Below are 18,938 nucleotides of genomic sequence, written 5' to 3' on the forward strand. Positions count from 1 at the left end.
TGCTGCTAGCTATTGCTAAATTGGTCTACATAAATATAAATTTCTCAAGCAATAGGAGCCTTTCCGTTTTCGGCCTTGAATTGTTCAACATGGTTAATATAGTTAACGAAATGCTTGACTTTGTTGAGGACAGGGATGGTTTCAGCAGAAATAACGTAACCAAGATCTTCTTCAACTTGCATGGCTAATTCAATAGAGTCGAACTCATCCAAACCGTGGTCTTGTAAGACAGAGTTGATATTCAAACCTTATTTATTAGTAGTTCTGAAATAGCCTCTGACTAATTTGAGGACATACTATTCAATATCTTCTTATTTCTTAAGAGTAAGTTGGTTTCTGTTGACGATTTAACCTTCAACATACTAAGTTAAATCTCTCTTGGCACCAGCTTATTGCTATTTCTTGGAAACCTAAACTTCGTTCTTAGCAGCAGCGAAGTTGTAAAAGGTTTTTTGGCTCAATTTGGAAGGCTTGGTAACAAGGCTTAAAATATTTCTGAACATTCCTTTATATCCTTTTCTTTTTACTTCTTTGAATTCTTCTTATTCTTTTTTATTTAATATTATTTTTACTCTTCAAATCATGAGAATAATCATTCGCTCACTCTCTGCTGCTATCAAATATTAAATAAAGAAAAATGAACTAATCAATAAATTATTAAATAAATAAATAAACAAACAATAATTTTAATCATTATCAAGCAAGCAAGCAAACTCTTTCCATTAAGAAAGATATATGCAAAAAAAAAAGAAAGCTTTTTCTTTCCATTCTTTTTTGCTAATCTTTTATTACGAATATCCATCTTTTTATCTAATTATTAAAATGCATAAATCTTTCGTACCAATTTTCATTTTCTTTCTTCTTTTTGCATGGAAATTCTTTTGCTTTTCATTCATTAATTTTTTTAGTTGCTTTTTAAACATAAAACAAAAGAAAAGCAAATCTTGATTTAATTTTTTTTTAATGCCTATCCTCATTTTTTGTTCATTTACTTAAAATTTTAAATGAAACTGAGTTAATAAATATATTTATTTTTAATACTTAATATAAAAATTAAAAATTATTTTTTATTAAAAAATAATAGCTTTTTTCAATTAATTTACTACAATCTTATTTTTAACTTAATTTGTCCTATTAAAATAGTATTTAGCTATTTTTCATTTATTTTATTAATTAAATAAATTAAGTAGTTAATTTTTATTGAATATTTCATCCTCATTAAAATCTTTTATTTTATTTGGTTTAGTAAAAAGTTATTTAATAAATTTTAATCTCAAGGTTTAACTAAAGGCATAATAATTTATAGTATTATGAATTATATTTTGAATTTCATAAGCTTATTATTGTTTTTTTATTTATTATTAGTTAATTATTTATTGTAGATAACTTCAATAGATTATGATTATGAATTATAATATATTTTGTTGTAATTAATTAATATTATTTAATATTTTACTTTAAATTATTATGATAATAATATGTTTTTTATAATTTTTTTATTATAGATATTTGAATATTTTGCTTTCAAATTAAATGATGCATAAGAAAATAAGATAATGTAATTTTTAATTTTTTATTTTTAGATTTAAAATAAAACTTAATTGATATTTTTTATATTTTTTCATATAATGGTTATTTATGAGAGTAAAATAGTATTTATATTTTAAATTAAATGACTTAGAAAGATAATTTTGTTTTGAAATAAAAAATAAATAATGAAATAAATAAATAAAAACTGGATTTTTGGTACAATTTAATTAGAATATCAAATTTAGAAGTAAAAAAATTAAATACAAATATTTGAGTTTATAAATTTAGAAGAATAAAATAGACATATAGTTTTATCTTGTAGAGTTTATAATACATAAAATAGCTTTTTATTATATTTATAATCAAAAATGTCTTTTATATAAATTAAAATTAATTAAATTTAATTTAATGTTAAAATTCATTATCTTTATAAATTTTAAAGAGAGATATTTCCTGACTATTATTAGAATTATCAATAATATTTTTTACATTTAAATGTAGCCAAATAAATATAGTTTATAATGTTAGTTATTTTTAGTAATATTTTTAAAATAATTTATTTAAATTAATTACCTGTAATTTAATGAAATTTTTTAATTTAAGTTTCTAAATATTTCAAATTATTATTTTGAGTGAAGCTTAAATAAACATTATTCAAATTGGTAAGTTTCTAAAGAGGCTAATTTAAAAATGATTTATCCAAAAAATTACAAAATCACAAAAATGGATATTGAAATTGAATTTGAAAAATTACTTCTTACAGACGATCTTCTAAGATCTTTCAAATACTATAATCCCTCTTTTATTACGACACAAAAAATAAAAAAGATTTCAAGTGATAATTCTTTAATTTTTTATGTCAGAGTAGGCTTCAAAGATGAGGGGGGGGATACCCTTAATTAATGAGGATTTAGAGTATATATTTTTTAATATAAAAATTTTAAATATTGTTTAAATTAATCTAATTTTTATAACATCTTAATTAGTTAGTTTAGATTTTTTTGTCAAAATGATACAAAATTTATATAAAAAATATTGATTTAAATGTAAGAAAAATAATTTTTGTGTTTGTGTAGTTTAATTGTAATCCCCTATAGTCTAGCAGGTTAGGATAGAAGGTTTTCACCCTTCAGACCCGGGTTCAAGTCCCGGTGGGGGAAATTTTTTAGTTAATTAAAAAACAAAAATTTAGCTTTTTAAAAAAGATGATGGTTGAATCAGAATTAAAGAATGTTTTTAGAATTAATTAATTAGTTTTATTTAGTTATGTATTCAAACATTTTGCAAGAAGAATTTAATACAATTTTTTAAAATATCAATCAGGCAATATATATTTTGTTCTGAAAATAAAAGTTTGTTCTTTCAATTTTAGATTTATTTCACCAATCTCTTTGATTTTTTTACAATTTGAGTTAATTTTTTATCTTTTTAACTTTAAAAAAATAAGTTATTCATATTTTTGTAAATTGAATAAAAATACTTCAAAAGCAATCTTATCGAATAAATTTAGTTGCAACTTTATAGAACTTTGCACATAGAAAAGTATCCTTCAAAATCAATTTTATTACAGCTAAAAATAAAATATATTTATAGATCATTTTAAAATTTGTCTAATTAATTTACAATAACTCAAGAGTGTAAGATTTTAAGTTCTTACATTATGAAATTGAAGTAGATAACTCCAAAGCCCCTTCATTATTAATTTCGTTGCATCTATTTGATCGAATTATTCAGTTAAAATATAAAATTTTCAAATAATTACATTAAATCTAGACACAAATTTTTCAAATTATAGCAGAGAGGCAAGCACTAGCTAAAATTTTAAATATCTTCAGATTTAATTTAATTTGATCTTTTATATTTAATAAGTATTAAATTTTTTTTTTAATTTAAATAAAAACAACTCCAAATTTATTGAAAATTGATTAAGCAATTTGCATCCTACAATTGCTTTAGCTATTTCATCTAAACCCTCTTTGCCAATTTAGTTAAATCTTAAATATAAAATAAAAAATAATTTAATTTTTGATAATTTTAATTTTAAGCACTGCAAATTGATTTAGAGTTATATAATCTGAAGACATTGATGCAGTTTCTAGCTAAGTTATAGAACTCCTTAACTTTAAATCCATTTATATCTTTCAATTATATTTTAAAATAATATATAATTAAGTTTATATTATGATCTAATTTTGTTTAAATAATTTAAAATCATTGAAAAAAAATAAAAATAATTGAACAAATATTTTTAAAAAAATATTTATTTCTAGAAGATTAATTCATAAACTTCTTACTATAAGTCTATTTAAATATTTTTGATGTTAGAAACTTCTGATTCTATAAACTTTAAATATAAAAGATAATATAAATGAAATTATTTAAATTAATTGAAAGTTTTACTTGTTGAAGGTTTTCAAAAAACATTATTTTTTAAAGCAAACAAATTATTTATTTTGTGAATTTAATTTATTTTTAAATTGAAAAAAAAATTATGGAGTACTTTTTTAATAATTAATTTCAAAGCTTAAGAACGAACAGTAAAAATATAAAACAAGTAATAAGCAAATAAAGATATTAATAGGTATAAATACAAAGCATTGAATAAAATTATTTTATTTACAGTCAAAAACAGAATTACCTGTCATAAACTTCCAAAAAGAATATCAGAAGAATATTTATTTACTATAATTAGAAAAATGTAATTTATTATAATTTATGTTAGTAGATTCATTTGATGTTTGTTGGTTAGCTATTTATTTATTTATAATTTTATTTTATTTTATTTATTTATTTATAAAAAAGAGATATAATAATAATAGAACAACTGAAGTTTGTTTTTTAAAATAAATTCTATTATTTAGTTATTATTAAAAATAAAGAATATTTTAAAGTTATTAATAATAAATCTTATTTTGAAACTTCATTGTCTTTTATTTATCTCTACAAGAATTAAATGTTTTTATAATTGGTTGGTTGATTCATTAGTAATATTTTACTTACTAATTTTATTTTATTTTAAATATTTCAAAAGTCAAAATTTTTTAAATAAAGGGTTTGTTTGTTTTTAGATTAAAAGCTTATAAATACTTATTATTTATTCATTTGTAAATATTTCAAAACGCATTTTCTATTGTTATTTTTAGTGGGCTCCTTAATAATATTTTTACTTTTTTTCAATTTCCTAAGTAAATTCCTATTAGCAGTGAAATAATTGCAATAATTATAGCTGAAATTGGTTGAATTCCATTTATGCTTTTTGATTTATTTACTTAATTTTCTGAATTATTTAGTTATTCTTGCTTTTTGTTTAGTAGCTTCCAATCCTGTTCCAGCTTTTTTCTTTCTTGATTGAGGACAAATAATTGCTTGTCTTACTCATCTACTTTCATAACTAGTTTTTCATATAGCTATTTGTAATCATCTTAAGTAGGAGAACCCGAACCCTAAATACTGTTCATATTTTCATTTGCAAATCCATTTATAGAACTTGTATACTTTTGCTTATTAACTTGAGAGTAAAATAAATTTTAATCACTAAATTTGGAACCTATTCCATTTACTTGACTCGAACGTTTAGAAGATAATGATGTCAATTAAGCAGATTTTGCAGTCATAGGAGACTATGATGCTGATAATTTTGGAGAAGTAGAGCGTTAATTTAGAGGAGAAAAGTTAATTTATTATTGGTTATTCTATTTATTTATATTTCCTGTTAAAGAATCTATTTTTTAAGCTGTGGTTAGCATGTGATCCATCCCCTGATTATCTTGTATTTCAATTGTAAAATGATTTTTTTTAATGTTAAACTAAAAGGTATTTTGATCTATATAATGCCAGAAATCATAAATAGATTAACACTACTCTAATTGATAAATCTACTTGAGCTAAGGAGTAAATTCGATATATCTTACTTCAAATAGATCTTTTGGCGTAAACAAGTTAATGCTAACTAATTTAAAATCAATTTTTATCTGACTACCAACTTCAATGATGTGACAAGGATTCACCAAACGATAGTTTTTAGGACGATTTCCTCTTATTTTATATATAATTGGGTTCTATACCTAGCTGTTTATTAAATTTAAAGATCCTATGCCTATTTTATTTGATACAGATTATTACTTAAAAGCGGATGAACCATTTTGTTATGGATTATCTTCTACTATCTGCAATTTGATAGATTTAGAAGAAAACTGTAGAATATCCGCCGAGTTAAACCTATCCATAATTTATTTAATAAATAAAGCTAGAGAGATTCTAATAAATTGTATTTAGACTTTAAAAATTGTAAATAAAACCCTATTTATTATTTGTTTAGCGATTTATTAAAAATACTTAATTCTTTCTTACTTTTCGATATAATAAAAGCTTAATTTTTTAATGATTAAAGTACAAAATTTATTTCTTGAAATACAATCAATCAATAAATGAATATATATGTATTAATTCACTCACCCATTAATTCATTTGAAAACCAGCAAGAAGAGTGAGTTAAGAATTGTTTGCTTATTATTTTGACTTTATATCTAATATTATTAAAATTTAGGTTTACCAAAAAAATATCATTTATTTTGTTAGCTAAAAAAGAAAGTGATTGACAGTCAGTCAGCGCATTTATATTAATATTAAAATAGATGACATGTATTTATTTTAGTGATACGTTTTTAAAGCATAAATAACAAAGATACATCCATTACTATTCAAGCATAAAATTACATTTTAAAAATACTTTTTATGGTATTTGCTTATTTAAAGTATTTATTTATCTATTTATTTTTTATTCTTTAAAATAAATTATTATTTTATAAATTTTAATGTTAAATATTTAAATTATGTTTAAAGTATTAAGAGCGAAAATAACCTTTAATTTCCAAAGGTGAGTGAATAACGAATAAATTAATATTAATTCGATTATTTATTTAATATTTGTAATTATTAAGCACTTAAAATAATAATTTACACGTTCACTCTTCTGAAAATAAATGAAAGTGGGGATGGATTATCAAATAAATTTAAATTTGTAAAAAATAATTATAATTGAAAAAAAAGTGATTAAATATAAAAAGGAAATATTTAATTTGTCATAGATTTTATGAAATAAGATACTAAGATTTGAATATGAAATAGGTAATAACTATATATAAAAGTAAAAGAGATAAGAGAAATTGTGCTAATAATATGCTATCTAGCTAGTTAGGTATTCAGAAAAATATTTCTGGAATAAATAACGAATAAATAATATAAAGTATTAAGTTAATTATAAGATTAGGAAGTTTATTAATTTTAATAAATATTATTTTAGTTTATATGGCTAAATATTTTAACTATCATCATAATTGATATTGATTTGTTATTTTTATACTACTTTTGAATATTTTAAGATCAATTTTATTGAATATGGTCTGATTTATCTTATTATTTTTGTAGTTTTTATAATAATTTGAATCGATTAATCGTTCGTGGTTATAGTATATAGTATTGAGTTTAAATAAATAAATAGAGTATCAAACAATTAGATTTCAGTTTTTCAATGCCTATATTCTCATGAGATTGTTTTGATTGTAGCTATCTTAAATATTTAAGCTTAATATATTTGTGTTGAATGGTTCTTTTATCATAGATTTGTTAGATTGTTATGAGCTTGTAGACTCAGTTAAGTTTTCATCGTAGCCTTCTTAAAATATGTTTACAAGCTTTTAAGGATGCTGCATTAATTTTTTCATATATTTCATTTTTATATTAGATATGTCCTTGTAGTTTTAAAAATATTCTTCGATCAATTCCTCCTAAAAATTCATAAATCAAAAAATATTTTAAAATTCGAGTTCAGTTTTAAAAGTTTTTAAATATGTTGAAATCAAAGCCAAATTTTTTTACAGGTAAAAAATAAAAATAAATGTGCTATTTAATTACTTCATATTAGAGTTTTTCGAAGTTTTGAGGTATTTTTTCTTTACTTGTGACGATTCTCAAGTGTAATTAATTTAGAGATTTTTGAATCTAATTAGTTAATATTAAAAATATAAGAAAAAGAATACATTTAATAATATAATAAATTGTTTAATTATTTATTTACCTTTTGCGTATATTCTTTTTAGTTTCTTTCATCTGTGATGACAATTCTCGCAATCAAAAAGTCTTCTTTATTTTTCTTCAGTTGGGTTTTCATGAGCAAATTTTATATGCAGTAAGTTATTTTATTCTATTAGTTTAAATAAAAATAAAATATAGGATTGATTATTCACATAGTAAAGTAACTTACACATTATTTTAGGATGGATTTGTTGTAAAATAGCTCGAAAACTCTTGGAAACTACAAAAATAGATATAGCGGGTGTAAAATCTTTTTGTTATATTACATTAAGATTAATTATTTAAATTACAAGTAGTAGTTAAAAGAAAAGCACAATAGAAAGACGAAAGGTTGGAGATATAAATGGAAATTTAGTTAAAATTTAGAAATAAATATATAAGCTAAAAAGCAAACTAAATATACTTTGTGTCTTATTTTCTTAGAAGTAAGGTAGTTGACAAGACCTTCTGTTTCATCGCAAAGGTCTCTCTGTTCCTTCAAGTAATATGGAATAAATGGTTCAATAAGCAGTGCATTATCAATCTAAATTCAGATGAAAAAATATTTTAGCATAGGTTTGATGAAGGTTTATTTGTAACTTATCGCAACTGAAATGAAAATTAAATATTTCATTGTTTTACTGAAATTATCAAAGCGCGAATTAAGTAAAATGGTTCAATAATTACATTGAAAACATTCAAAGTTGTAAAATGTAAAAGGTAAAAATGAAATGATGAATAAATTTATTCACACGGTTTTGAGGCACAATTTTAATGATATTTTTTAAATGAATAAATATAAGAAAGTAAAATAAAATAATATTTTTACACGTTAGCTAAATTTCTTTTTTCTTCCAAAAATGAGGATTCCAGATGACACAAGAACATAGTGGATGTTAGATGGATTCGATTAACTTGATATACAAACTACTAAGTGAAGTTATTTTCCCTATATTTATTACAAAATTAATTAATTAGTTAAATTCTTCCTCTTCCTAATTCTGCTTAATTTTTTTTTTTATTTTTGATTGATTTTTTTAAAATTTGCGAAAAAATTCAAAGACATTTAAGGAAAAATGCATCCATAATAAAAGTGGGAAGTAGGTGGATATGTGCAAATACAGTCTTTTAATTTATTTATCAGCCATTGCATTTAGTAATGTTATGTTAACGTAATAATCAAAAGAAAGCAAAATTAATAAGATCACTTCACTGTTTATTAATCTATTTAAATTTGTGAAGAGAAAATAAAAAGAGATAGAGTGAGAAAAATAAATTAATAAACAAGCAAGTACTCAAATTTTTTGCATTTCTATTAAGTAAGTGCATGATCAGCTTAATATCTCATCAGCAAGGAATTTTTTTTAAAGACTTCAAAAATAAATTTTAATTTTGATTTTCTTCTATCTTTAATCAAAATATTCGCAAAATTAGATAGATAGATAAATGAATGAATAGAAAAGTAATTTACTAGTTAGTTATTTTTTTTGCTAATTGTGATTATTTAAAAGCAATAATTTTTAAAAATTGTTAAGAAGGATAGGAGGACTGATAAAAATAAAATATCATTCAATCTATCTTTCTATTAATTATAGTAAATTTTTGTAATTATTTACTAATTTATAGACTGAAATCTTTAAAACTGTGAACAAAATTAAAATTTTTTCATTAAATTTTTGTATTTATTCAATTCTTTATTCTCATATATCATTTTTATTACCTTTAAAGTATGACTAGTTTCACCAACTCTGATTCCTTTTACTGTGCACTCTCTCAAATGAAAATTGAAAGAGTTTTTTCCCTTTATATCTACGTTTGAGAAGTCTCCTGAAAGAATTCCACCAAATACCATGATTTCAGCTCTGAGCTAGTCAATAGGATAAAAACTAACTTAGCTGACTTTGATTTTAGGAATATTTATATTTTTATACCAAACATACTCCTTGTTATCGAAATTGTATTCTATGTTCAAATTGTCATTAAATGAAGCTTCAAATTTTGGAGTTCTCTCACTCTTTTCTGTCTAACTTTCGTTAAAGGGCAATCCAAGCCATTAAAATTCAGTAGGGTTTTAAATTAATTGATTCAAACTGTGGAAATTCTTCTTAAGAAAGAGTCCAATTTTTTATTTAGAATTTTGAACTTACATTGCTAAAAATATGTGTTTTTTGCAGGTTTATCAAATATTTTTTCTTGCAAGAATAAAGAAAAATGGAAGAAATAACTTAATCTACAGATTATATTTGATTCAAGAGGAAATTATTTTGTGAATAATGTTAAGAAAGAATCGCAAGAAATAAAATATTGCAGTTTGTTGTTTTGTTTATTATTATTGTTATCAATATTGTAATTTGATTTATTGCCTTTTTTTTTTTGTTTGGGTATTTTTTTATATTTTAATTTATTATTACTTTTAAAACTCAAGTATCAAAAAATTCATCTAAACCTTACTATACATTCCTGTTATGCTCTTCCCATTTCATGTAAAAAGTAATATATTTAAAATTAATTAATGCAAATCATTATTTGATGGGTAAACAAATCACCTATCTATTTCTCTCACTCTTTCTCGTTTGTTTGTTTTGTTTTGTTTTATTGATTGCTTGTTTGTTTGTTTATTTATTTATTTTGCTTGTTTCATATCACATTTAATCAAAATTTATTCGATTTCCTCACAATATTAATATTTAATTTTTAATTTAGTTTGATTGTTCTCCTCTATTCTTTTTTACAAATTACTCACTATATGTATATAATGATTTAAACTGAAATTCTTCCTCTCCAAATTTTATTTTAGACACCAAGTACATAAAATCCCACAAAGAGTTGATGATAGAATAGTAATTTTTCAATTTTATGCTGCAAAGTAACTTCATTAAAGTAATATTAGTAGTCTCTTTGAGAGGTATCTGCAAAGATTTTGTTACTCTTAAATGAAAAAGCTGACTTAAAAATAGACCTAAACAGTCATAAACAGTCATGTCATATTTTTAATTTTTACCAGTAAAAAGTAACGAATTTCTATTATTTTTTTTTACAAACTCAATTTAGAAATATTTTTTGAAAATTCAGAAGAGGCTTAAACAAGTTTTAAGGAAATAATACTTCTTTCAAGTGAAGCTGTTGAGAAAAATATAGCAATACATGAACTAAGCATTCAAAAAAATTTGATTAAGATGTTATGAAATAGTGCCTTAATACTTATTATGCTGATCATTTTGATTTATGATTTTGATTTCTAGCTAATTTTTAAAAAAAGTGGGGAATGCTTGATTTAATAGATTATTTGTTTGTTTGTTTGCTTTTAAATAATGTGCAATTTTTTTATTTTAATTATAACTCAGTTCAATTAAATTTTTTTTTTCCTCTCTGTCTCTATCTATCTATCCTTTCACTGTTTTAATAAAATAGATACTTATTAAATTAATGAACAAATATACTTTTAAAAAAAACAGAGATTTATTTATTTAATTATTCAAATAATATAGTTTTATTCTTTCTAATTATTAAATTAACGAATTTTTATTCAACTCATTTTCAAATTAAATTTTACTAATCAACTTACTAACAAATTTTGGAGATGTAAAAACTGAATTAAAGCATACATAGTGTCTGTTTCTCAACCTGAGTCTCTGAAGAAAAAGCAAATATAAAGTAGAAAGAAAAATTTGCAAAATTATAAATCAATCAAAGAGGAAACATTAAACATAAATAGTGGAAAAAAGAAGAGGGGGGAAATTAAAGGAACGAGATGTAATTAGTAATCTTCAAATATTGAATTATTTAATTTAATCAATTTAATTACTTTTTTTGCTATATTTATAATTCTTTATGAACTTGCAAAATATATTTATTCCATACATAAAGAAAAATAACAAGAAGGCTATAAAATATTTTAGTTTACTTCATTTTTACTTACTAAACATTTTTAAAAGTGTATTCCTTCAATATAAAAATTTGCTTTGATAAAAATTTTATAATTATTATAGAGTATAGATTAGTGATATGTTGGTTAATAATTATTTATCAAATCATCAACTGTTTGTTTATTTGATTAACTATAATTTTTTTCTCATCTTCTAGTTTTTTGACTCTGAAAAGTTATTATTTACATTCAAAAAATAATTCTCATTATTTAATCATCTAGTTAATTTTTTATATTTGTCTCATTATTTATGTTAGTATTATTTATTTTAATTCTTCCATATACTAAAAATATGAAATAAATAAGACTTCTCTCTGTATACTAATTCATTTTTTTATATAGGAGAGAAAGGAGAATTGAAATTCATAGGAACAGTTTTTAAAAAGAACGTACTATGTATGCAGATGATGAATAAAGATAATTTTTATTTATTTACCCAAAATTAATTTTTATCGAAAATACAAAATACAAAATCAACTAATCAAGATTACTCTCATTTTAATTAATTTATTTTCATGTTTTTTTGGTAATAAAAAGTGAAGATTTCCAAAATAACTTTAATCAATTTTTCCTCTAAAAAAAAGTATTATGCATATCAAATATGTTACAACCTGAAAAAATTAAAAGCTAGACAATTTTTGAAAAAGAATTTTAGAATTTACCTATTTTTTTTATTCTTCTAGAAGAAAATATAAGAATAAAAAAATAATGATAAAGCAATTAAAAAAAACTTTACATGTTTAATAAGAATTTTGAGCTATTAAAATAAAAAGAGTTCATGTGCTAAACTAGCCTGAATTTTTCTGAAAAAAACTAAAATTATTTTTTTGAAAGTATTTTATTAAAAAAAATAAAATTTTAAAGTGAAAAGTTTGTAAATTTTAAAATTATTTTTCTTGATCTTTGATTAAAATATCTGAAAAACATAAAAATAACACATTGTATGAAGTTTAAGTTTTTTAATTTTTGATATTGAGGGTTAATTAATCATTTAAAATCTTAATAAAATGATTTTAATATTTTTATTTACTAATAATTCATTCATTAATTTTAAGAATTAATTTTGTTTTTTTATTCATTTTTATAGATTTCTCTTGATTGTTTGAATTAAAATGATTTGTTTGGCAAAATAGAATATTCAAATATAGCTTTCTTTACTGCTAACTTTTCAATCAAGGATTAATAAGTAAGTGTTAGTTGTAAAAATAATCATTTATAAACGTTTTTATTTTGGTTGATTTTTATTAGAGTTTTAAAATGAAGATATAAGAAAATGTACGAAAGTATGCAATTAATTATTTGCTCTTTTTAAATGCATTAATTTTAAAACTATAATAATATGGCAAATTTATGGGAAAATAAATAAATAAATAAATCATTATTACTGAAGAAAAAAATATTGATCTATGAAAAAAAGCTTATTTATTTGTTGCATTTTTTTAGAAAAGTGGTTATTCAATAGTTATAATGTAATTTGTATGTTTTTATTGGCTATTTATGATTAGGTTAAAATTTAGATCTAATTGATATGATTGATTAATATATATTTAATTAATTAATTACATGTTTAATTTATTTACAGACATATAATACCCAAATTTAGTAGTTTATTTGTAATAATTTAGTTTTTTTTTCAAATATTTGCAGTATTTGTATACTTAATTAGTTATTTTATGAAAGAAATGTTTATATTTATTTTGTCTTTCTATTTTTCATTGACAGATAGATAGATAGGTAAGTAGGTTTATACTCTCGTTTTTAAGTCATGGAAGTTCAATATTATCACGAATTTATTCTAGTTTTGCTATTTTTTGCATAAATAACTTTAATTCAACCACATTTTTTTTGTGCTCTTTGTCTAAGAAGTTTAAGATATCTTTGTAATACTTCAATACTTAGGTGCGGTATTTATTTTCTAATTCCAAGTGTCTCTTTAACTATTCTACATTGTTGTTAATATCATCATTAATAGACTAAGCAGAGACATTTTCAGTTGAGCCTCCCATTGCTTACTATTAAACTATGTCATAAGTTTGTTACAATTTTTAATTATTTTCTTTAACCTTTTCTTTGAATTTCTTTAAGTCTCTGATGTTTTATGCAAAATTAACTAATTCATTAGGAGGATTAGGCAAGTTTTCAGGTAGCTGAGCCTTCAGCATTTCATCAACAGACTGATCTTCAATACCTAAATTCATAGTGAGACGAAAGATTTTCTACTTATCAAAAATCTTGTGATCAATCCACAATTTAGTCAGCTTTAATATCTCATTCTTCAACTTGCTATGCTCAGTGTCTTTAATACCCAAAACATTTTGCAATATAACGTTGTAGAATCCTTCCTTGAACTTTTCATTTTCAGAGCGATAAAGAAGTTCATGTAAAATGAAGAAAAGCCCTATCCTATCCTTCTCAACTCCTCTCTTTTCCAAAAACACTTAATCCCATAATTTTGTGAAATCCTCTCTATAATCCTCACTGCAATATTGCAACAAAATTGTACTGGAATCCTTAATCGAATTGATAGTAAGATTCACAGATTTGAGAATCTCATACACTTTAGTTTTCTGATCCTAATTCATTTTACCCTTCCTATTTCTATATGCTTCTTAATTAATATCTTCCTAATATAATTGCTTCCTTCTTTCTTTGTTATTTATTTCTTTAAAATTTAAAGTTTGTAATTATTCAATTTTTTTCTTTTTGCGCCTAGAATTCAAAATGAAATTTATTTATATCTAATTCAATATATTTCATCAAATTTATTTATAATGATATATATATTCAAGTAATTTTAATACACTTAATATCACTCTGAAACTATCTATATATTTTTTTTTGCTAACAAATATTTCCTGCTTGCTATTTCCATCACATTGTCTGTCTATCTATTTATCTGTCTGTTTACCCTCTAATCAACTTAATAATTTTGATGTCTCTTAAATTTTCTATGCAGTTTTTCTAAAATATCTTTCAATAATTGATTAAGGTGAAACATTACAAATTATTCTTTGATTAAATCATAATTTTTAAATAATTTTATAAAGTTGAAAAAAAAAAAATTATTTTTTTAAAAAAGAAATAATTTTAATTTACAAAAGATAAATTTAAAAATAAATATGTTTGTTTAAATAAAATTAACTTGATCAGAGAAACAATAAATAGCAACAAAACTTGTAAAAGTATTAATAGTTATAAAAAGTATTTTTGTAAAATCAATTAAAATATGTAAATATTTTAGAATGCTATTTTCTTAATTAAAATAATTTACTTTTATCCTATTTTGCTTTGAAATAACAGTTTTGTATTTTAATGTATTTTAAGAAAGAATTTCAAAAATAAAAATTGAATTAAATTTAAAATACAAGTAGAAATATTATAAAAAGAGTGAAAAGAATGAATGCTATTTAATATAAGAATATAAATAGATATATAAATTTATTACAATAAAATATAATCGTTAAGTCAAATAGCATTCATTTTTCATGCTATTTAAAATAAATTCTCAAAAGAGCAAAAACCGATTTTGTGAAATTAATAATTGATTAATTTTTAGAATAATTAATTAGTTGTGATATACGTTTTTGGAATTAATGCTAGTAAAATTATGAAAATATGTTAATAGTGTGATGATATCTTAAAATAGATTAACAACATTAATAATTATTATTAAAGCTTAGCTAGGAAAATTACATTAGAAAAGATGAAAAAGAAAAGAATTATTGGTAATTAATGGTGATTGATTGCGATTTTAATAAATAGAGTTTTTTAGTTGAGAGAATAATTTCATTATAGCTTATTTGTTTATTTATTTAGGTAGGCTAAGCTAATTAATTAATATAGATAATTAATTAGATGAGGAGGAAGTCAAATAATAGATTTGATTATTTTTAAGGGAATTTTAATTATATTTTAAATATAGCGAATGAATTGAGTTTTTTATTAGAATTTGAATGATTTCTCACAAATAAAGAAATACGTCAAATTTAATCTATTTAAAATCACTGAGTAGTGAGTGAATATTTTTTCGTTAGTCTTTTTTGTGTTATTTCATAAATTAATTTTCATTCCTGTCTTCCATTTTCGTACTACAAATATTCAAAAGGGACCAAAATGAATGTGGATTTACGACTTTTCTTCCATGAATCCTCATTCTTTTTTTACTTCAAAAACATAAGCATATCATCTAATTCTCTACATTCGAGGAACTCTTCTTCATTTATAAGCATAATTCTAGAGATTATATCGATAAGAGCTCTGTGCCCATCAAACAAGAACATGTCCATAGCAAATTAAGAAAGAGGCAAAGGACATTTATATGACATTATAGAAAAAAAATCTTAGTCAAAAGCTAATCCAAAATCAATGCTATGATGATTTAAAGCCTCCAGAACTCTGGGGCACTCTAATTTTATTTTATTCTCAAGGGATTCAAGCAACTATTTGCGCATTACCATCGTTTTTTAATAAATTTTATGATGGTTTTGCTCTTGCATTATATAGAAAAGTATCCAAAATGCCCATTCTTCAATATCTTCATTGGTGACTTATTCTTTGCCAAATGATTTTTTGGGGTTTACAAAATTTTTCTTATCATGTAAAGTCAAAAGAATTGTCGCTGCAATAACATTCATGCCTTATGCATAACCAGTTCCATTTACATCTATGTTACTAAAAGCATTTAATACTTTATAAAGCTACTTTTATCCAAGAGAATCTTCTCCTTAGAAAAATTCCTATTCAACTACAGTACGATTTACATCCTTCCTAATTTCGTTATCCCAGTCGGGATTTATATAGCTTGATAACCTCTGATAAATCCCTCTTTCATATTACTATTAATTTTTCTTCACATTAGCTAGCCAAAACCATATTCTTGGTCTTAATGATTTAGGAATACCTCTTCTTAAATTGGCTTTTATTTCACTATAAGAAGTACTCTCTTTATTTTTAGTTTTAGTTACTTAAATCCATTCCTTTTTAGTGTAGATTTTGAGACTACTATCAAGATCTTCTTATCCAAGTATTAAATTTATGGATTGCTTATTAAAATTGTTAGACATCGGAGTCGATGCATGTGAAGATGGTGCTGATGAATCTACGCTACCCATATATCTACCATTCTCTGAATAATTGCTAGACTAGGAAATTCTTTTTTATTTCTCTTAGTCATCACTAGGCGTTCTTTTGAAACTGAAAATTTCTTTTAAAAACATTTGCTCTTATTAAGTATCAAATTCTTGACTAAATATTTAATTAATTAATTTATTTTTTTTTCAATATTTTACTATAACCCTTCAATTTCTTAACTTATTTTTGATTAACTTTTTAGTTTTAGGTCCTCACCAATAAATAATCATATGTGCGTATTGTATTTATGCATATTTATTTATGAGTTAATAAATCCCTATTTATAATTATATGCCTGTTAAATAGAATTATCCTATAAAGCAAAATATGATAATTTGTCTCTCAGTCTATTTTTGAAAAGAGGGAAGGATTAACATCATAAATAAAAAAATAATCATGTAAAATTTCTCTTTTCAGCATCCTGAAATTCACTAATTCATTTATTGAAGGAATGTTTTTAAAAAATTTATATAAATATTTTCAAAAGATTTTTAACTAATCTATGCACAAGCTACTTCATTAATTCACTAAGACCTTTAAAAACACAGATTTTTAGGATTTAATAGTCCCTCTAATTATTTATTAATTTTTTTTATTTATTTTTATCTCTTTATTGTTGTGTTTTTTCTATATTTATATTTTTTTTTAAACCTATTAATATATTAATACTATATGAGTTCAATATTTCCTATAAGATTGTGATTAAAATGGATATATTTTATTCATTTAAAATTTTTATAATACTAAATTATTCTGTTAAGTTTGATTTGTTTAGTCATTTCTATTGAAATAGCAAGTTCAACAATCAATTTATATTAACAAATTAACCCTCTGTACGAAAATTAATTCAGTAAGATAAATCATAAACATTTTGGATTATCAAGTGAATATTTACAAACATACATCTGTTTCAAATAAAATTCTTCTATTTTAAATTAAATTTTCTATTTTAATTCAATAAAAACATTTAAAATATAAAAATTTTACATAATATTTTTTTTAAAAGTATTTTAATTTAGCCAAATTAAATTTAATAATTTTTAGAGCTTTTTATTAACCTTTAAATTGATTTCTAAAACTAAGCTTTGTAAAAAATTATTTAAGATTATGATAGTAACTAATATGTGCTACATAGATGATATCTATTTAATTGATACATACATTTTTTTTGTTATTTTAGTCATTCAAAATAAAGATATTTTATTCCTGAAAAATAATTTTTAATACTTTTTGAAAAACAAACATAATATTCGAAATTAATTAATTATTCATTATTTGAAAATAAAAATTCATTTTTAAAAACTAAAACATGATAATTACTATATTCTTATTTATTAAAAATATTTATCTCTTAGGTATTATCTGAAAATTAAAAAATTCAATAAATTAAACTATATATTTAGAATATATTTGAGTTATTTTATCAATCAGGAATAAGCAATTTTTAGAAAGAAAGTAATATTTTTTTATTATTTAGATATACTTTTAGGTAATAATTATTTCTGAAAATTTAATCAAGTTTTTTAACAATTTTAGCATAAATTAAATTTATAAATTAAATATCTTAAAAAATTAGTTTCATATAGCTATAGTTTTACCAAACTTAATGCATTAAATACTTACTAATTCATAATTTATATTAATTGGTAAAAAATTATTAAATTAGGTATGAAAATCAGTTATTTTTAGCAAGTTTATTTAACATATAAATAAGAATCCTATTAAATATATTTTAGAATTATAAGTATGAATTTATTTATTTATTAATTAAATGAGGTAAGCATTAGTAAATTCCTCAAGTTTAAACCAATAAAATCAATATATAAACATTTTTATTGTAAGTATCAATTTTATAAAATTTTTTAATAAAATGAATTAGTTAGGATAAACGTATAAAGAAATATTAAAAATAATTTTATTTTTTAAAAGCAAGTAAATTAATAAAAGAATAATATAAAATTAAATCTTATGATTTTTATTAGTGTTATTTATTTACATCATTCATTATTTTTTAAAGTTAAAAATCAACTTGTAATATTCATAAATTAATTTTGATACAATTATTTTCAAAATTAAGATAAATTATTTCTTAAAATATAAAATATTTTTTATATAAATCAATCAAAAATAATTTTGATGAAAAGTAGACTTGCTAAGAAATACTAGCATAAAAATATATAATAATTAAAAACCTACTAAAGTAAATTAAAAATGTATAAGTCTTATTTGTAAAAGTTTTAGATTATGATTATGAAAGTTAAAAAATAATTAATTGATGTCA

General features: G+C 21.4%; 9 protein-coding genes across 9 annotated transcripts; 3 read left to right on the plus strand and 6 right to left on the minus strand. All coding sequences in view use genetic code 6, as the record gives it.

Annotated features, from left to right (window-relative positions):
• Window positions 1-44: 44 nt before the first annotated feature.
• Window positions 45-569, minus strand: TTHERM_00927010 (acyl carrier protein, putative; the record flags this gene model as incomplete). Its single annotated transcript, XM_001031110.4, has 1 exon — window positions 45-569. Exon 1 carries the CDS (start codon window positions 501-503, stop codon window positions 45-47), a length of 459 nt encoding a protein of 152 aa, XP_001031110.3. The 5' UTR covers window positions 504-569.
• Window positions 570-2,253: 1,684 nt separating this feature from the next.
• On the plus strand, window positions 2,254-2,436 carry TTHERM_000927011 (hypothetical protein; the record flags this gene model as incomplete). Its single annotated transcript, XM_012796964.1, has 1 exon — window positions 2,254-2,436. The coding sequence occupies one exon, from the start codon at window positions 2,254-2,256 to the stop codon at window positions 2,434-2,436; it is 183 nt and encodes a 60-aa protein (XP_012652418.1).
• Window positions 2,437-2,892: 456 nt separating this feature from the next.
• On the minus strand, window positions 2,893-4,175 carry TTHERM_000927013 (transmembrane protein, putative; the record flags this gene model as incomplete). Its single annotated transcript, XM_012796965.1, has 9 exons — window positions 2,893-2,962; window positions 3,011-3,100; window positions 3,154-3,243; window positions 3,293-3,382; window positions 3,435-3,524; window positions 3,579-3,668; window positions 3,825-3,874; window positions 3,931-4,029; window positions 4,083-4,175. 9 exons carry the CDS (start codon window positions 4,173-4,175, stop codon window positions 2,893-2,895), a joined length of 762 nt encoding a protein of 253 aa, XP_012652419.1.
• A 528-nt stretch (window positions 4,176-4,703) lies between these two features.
• TTHERM_00927030 (transmembrane protein, putative) lies at window positions 4,704-5,756 on the minus strand (the record flags this gene model as incomplete). The annotated part of the gene is made up of 1 exon (XM_001031111.1): window positions 4,704-5,756. One exon carries the CDS (start codon window positions 5,754-5,756, stop codon window positions 4,704-4,706), a length of 1,053 nt encoding a protein of 350 aa, XP_001031111.1.
• A 1,293-nt stretch (window positions 5,757-7,049) lies between these two features.
• TTHERM_00927040 (transmembrane protein, putative) lies at window positions 7,050-7,638 on the minus strand (the record flags this gene model as incomplete). Its single annotated transcript, XM_001031112.3, has 2 exons — window positions 7,050-7,316; window positions 7,444-7,638. 2 exons carry the CDS (start codon window positions 7,636-7,638, stop codon window positions 7,050-7,052), a joined length of 462 nt encoding a protein of 153 aa, XP_001031112.2.
• A 5-nt stretch (window positions 7,639-7,643) lies between these two features.
• On the plus strand, window positions 7,644-8,479 carry TTHERM_000927042 (hypothetical protein; the record flags this gene model as incomplete). The annotated part of the gene is made up of 5 exons (XM_012796966.1): window positions 7,644-7,717; window positions 7,762-7,864; window positions 7,920-8,268; window positions 8,323-8,408; window positions 8,468-8,479. 5 exons carry the CDS (start codon window positions 7,644-7,646, stop codon window positions 8,477-8,479), a joined length of 624 nt encoding a protein of 207 aa, XP_012652420.1.
• Window positions 8,480-9,875: 1,396 nt separating this feature from the next.
• TTHERM_000927045 (transmembrane protein, putative) lies at window positions 9,876-10,310 on the plus strand (the record flags this gene model as incomplete). The annotated part of the gene is made up of 1 exon (XM_012796967.1): window positions 9,876-10,310. The coding sequence occupies one exon, from the start codon at window positions 9,876-9,878 to the stop codon at window positions 10,308-10,310; it is 435 nt and encodes a 144-aa protein (XP_012652421.1).
• A 2,980-nt stretch (window positions 10,311-13,290) lies between these two features.
• TTHERM_00927080 (hypothetical protein) lies at window positions 13,291-14,109 on the minus strand (the record flags this gene model as incomplete). Its single annotated transcript, XM_001031116.3, has 1 exon — window positions 13,291-14,109. One exon carries the CDS (start codon window positions 14,107-14,109, stop codon window positions 13,291-13,293), a length of 819 nt encoding a protein of 272 aa, XP_001031116.1.
• Window positions 14,110-15,591: 1,482 nt separating this feature from the next.
• Window positions 15,592-16,743, minus strand: TTHERM_00927090 (rab-GTPase-TBC domain protein; the record flags this gene model as incomplete). The annotated part of the gene is made up of 1 exon (XM_001031117.3): window positions 15,592-16,743. One exon carries the CDS (start codon window positions 16,741-16,743, stop codon window positions 15,592-15,594), a length of 1,152 nt encoding a protein of 383 aa, XP_001031117.2.
• Window positions 16,744-18,938: the final 2,195 nt, after the last annotated feature.

The sequence above is a fragment of the Tetrahymena thermophila genome (genome assembly GCF_000189635.1).
Source record: "Tetrahymena thermophila SB210 genomic scaffold scf_8254682, whole genome shotgun sequence".
Lineage (NCBI taxonomy): Eukaryota > Ciliophora > Oligohymenophorea > Hymenostomatida > Tetrahymenidae > Tetrahymena > Tetrahymena thermophila.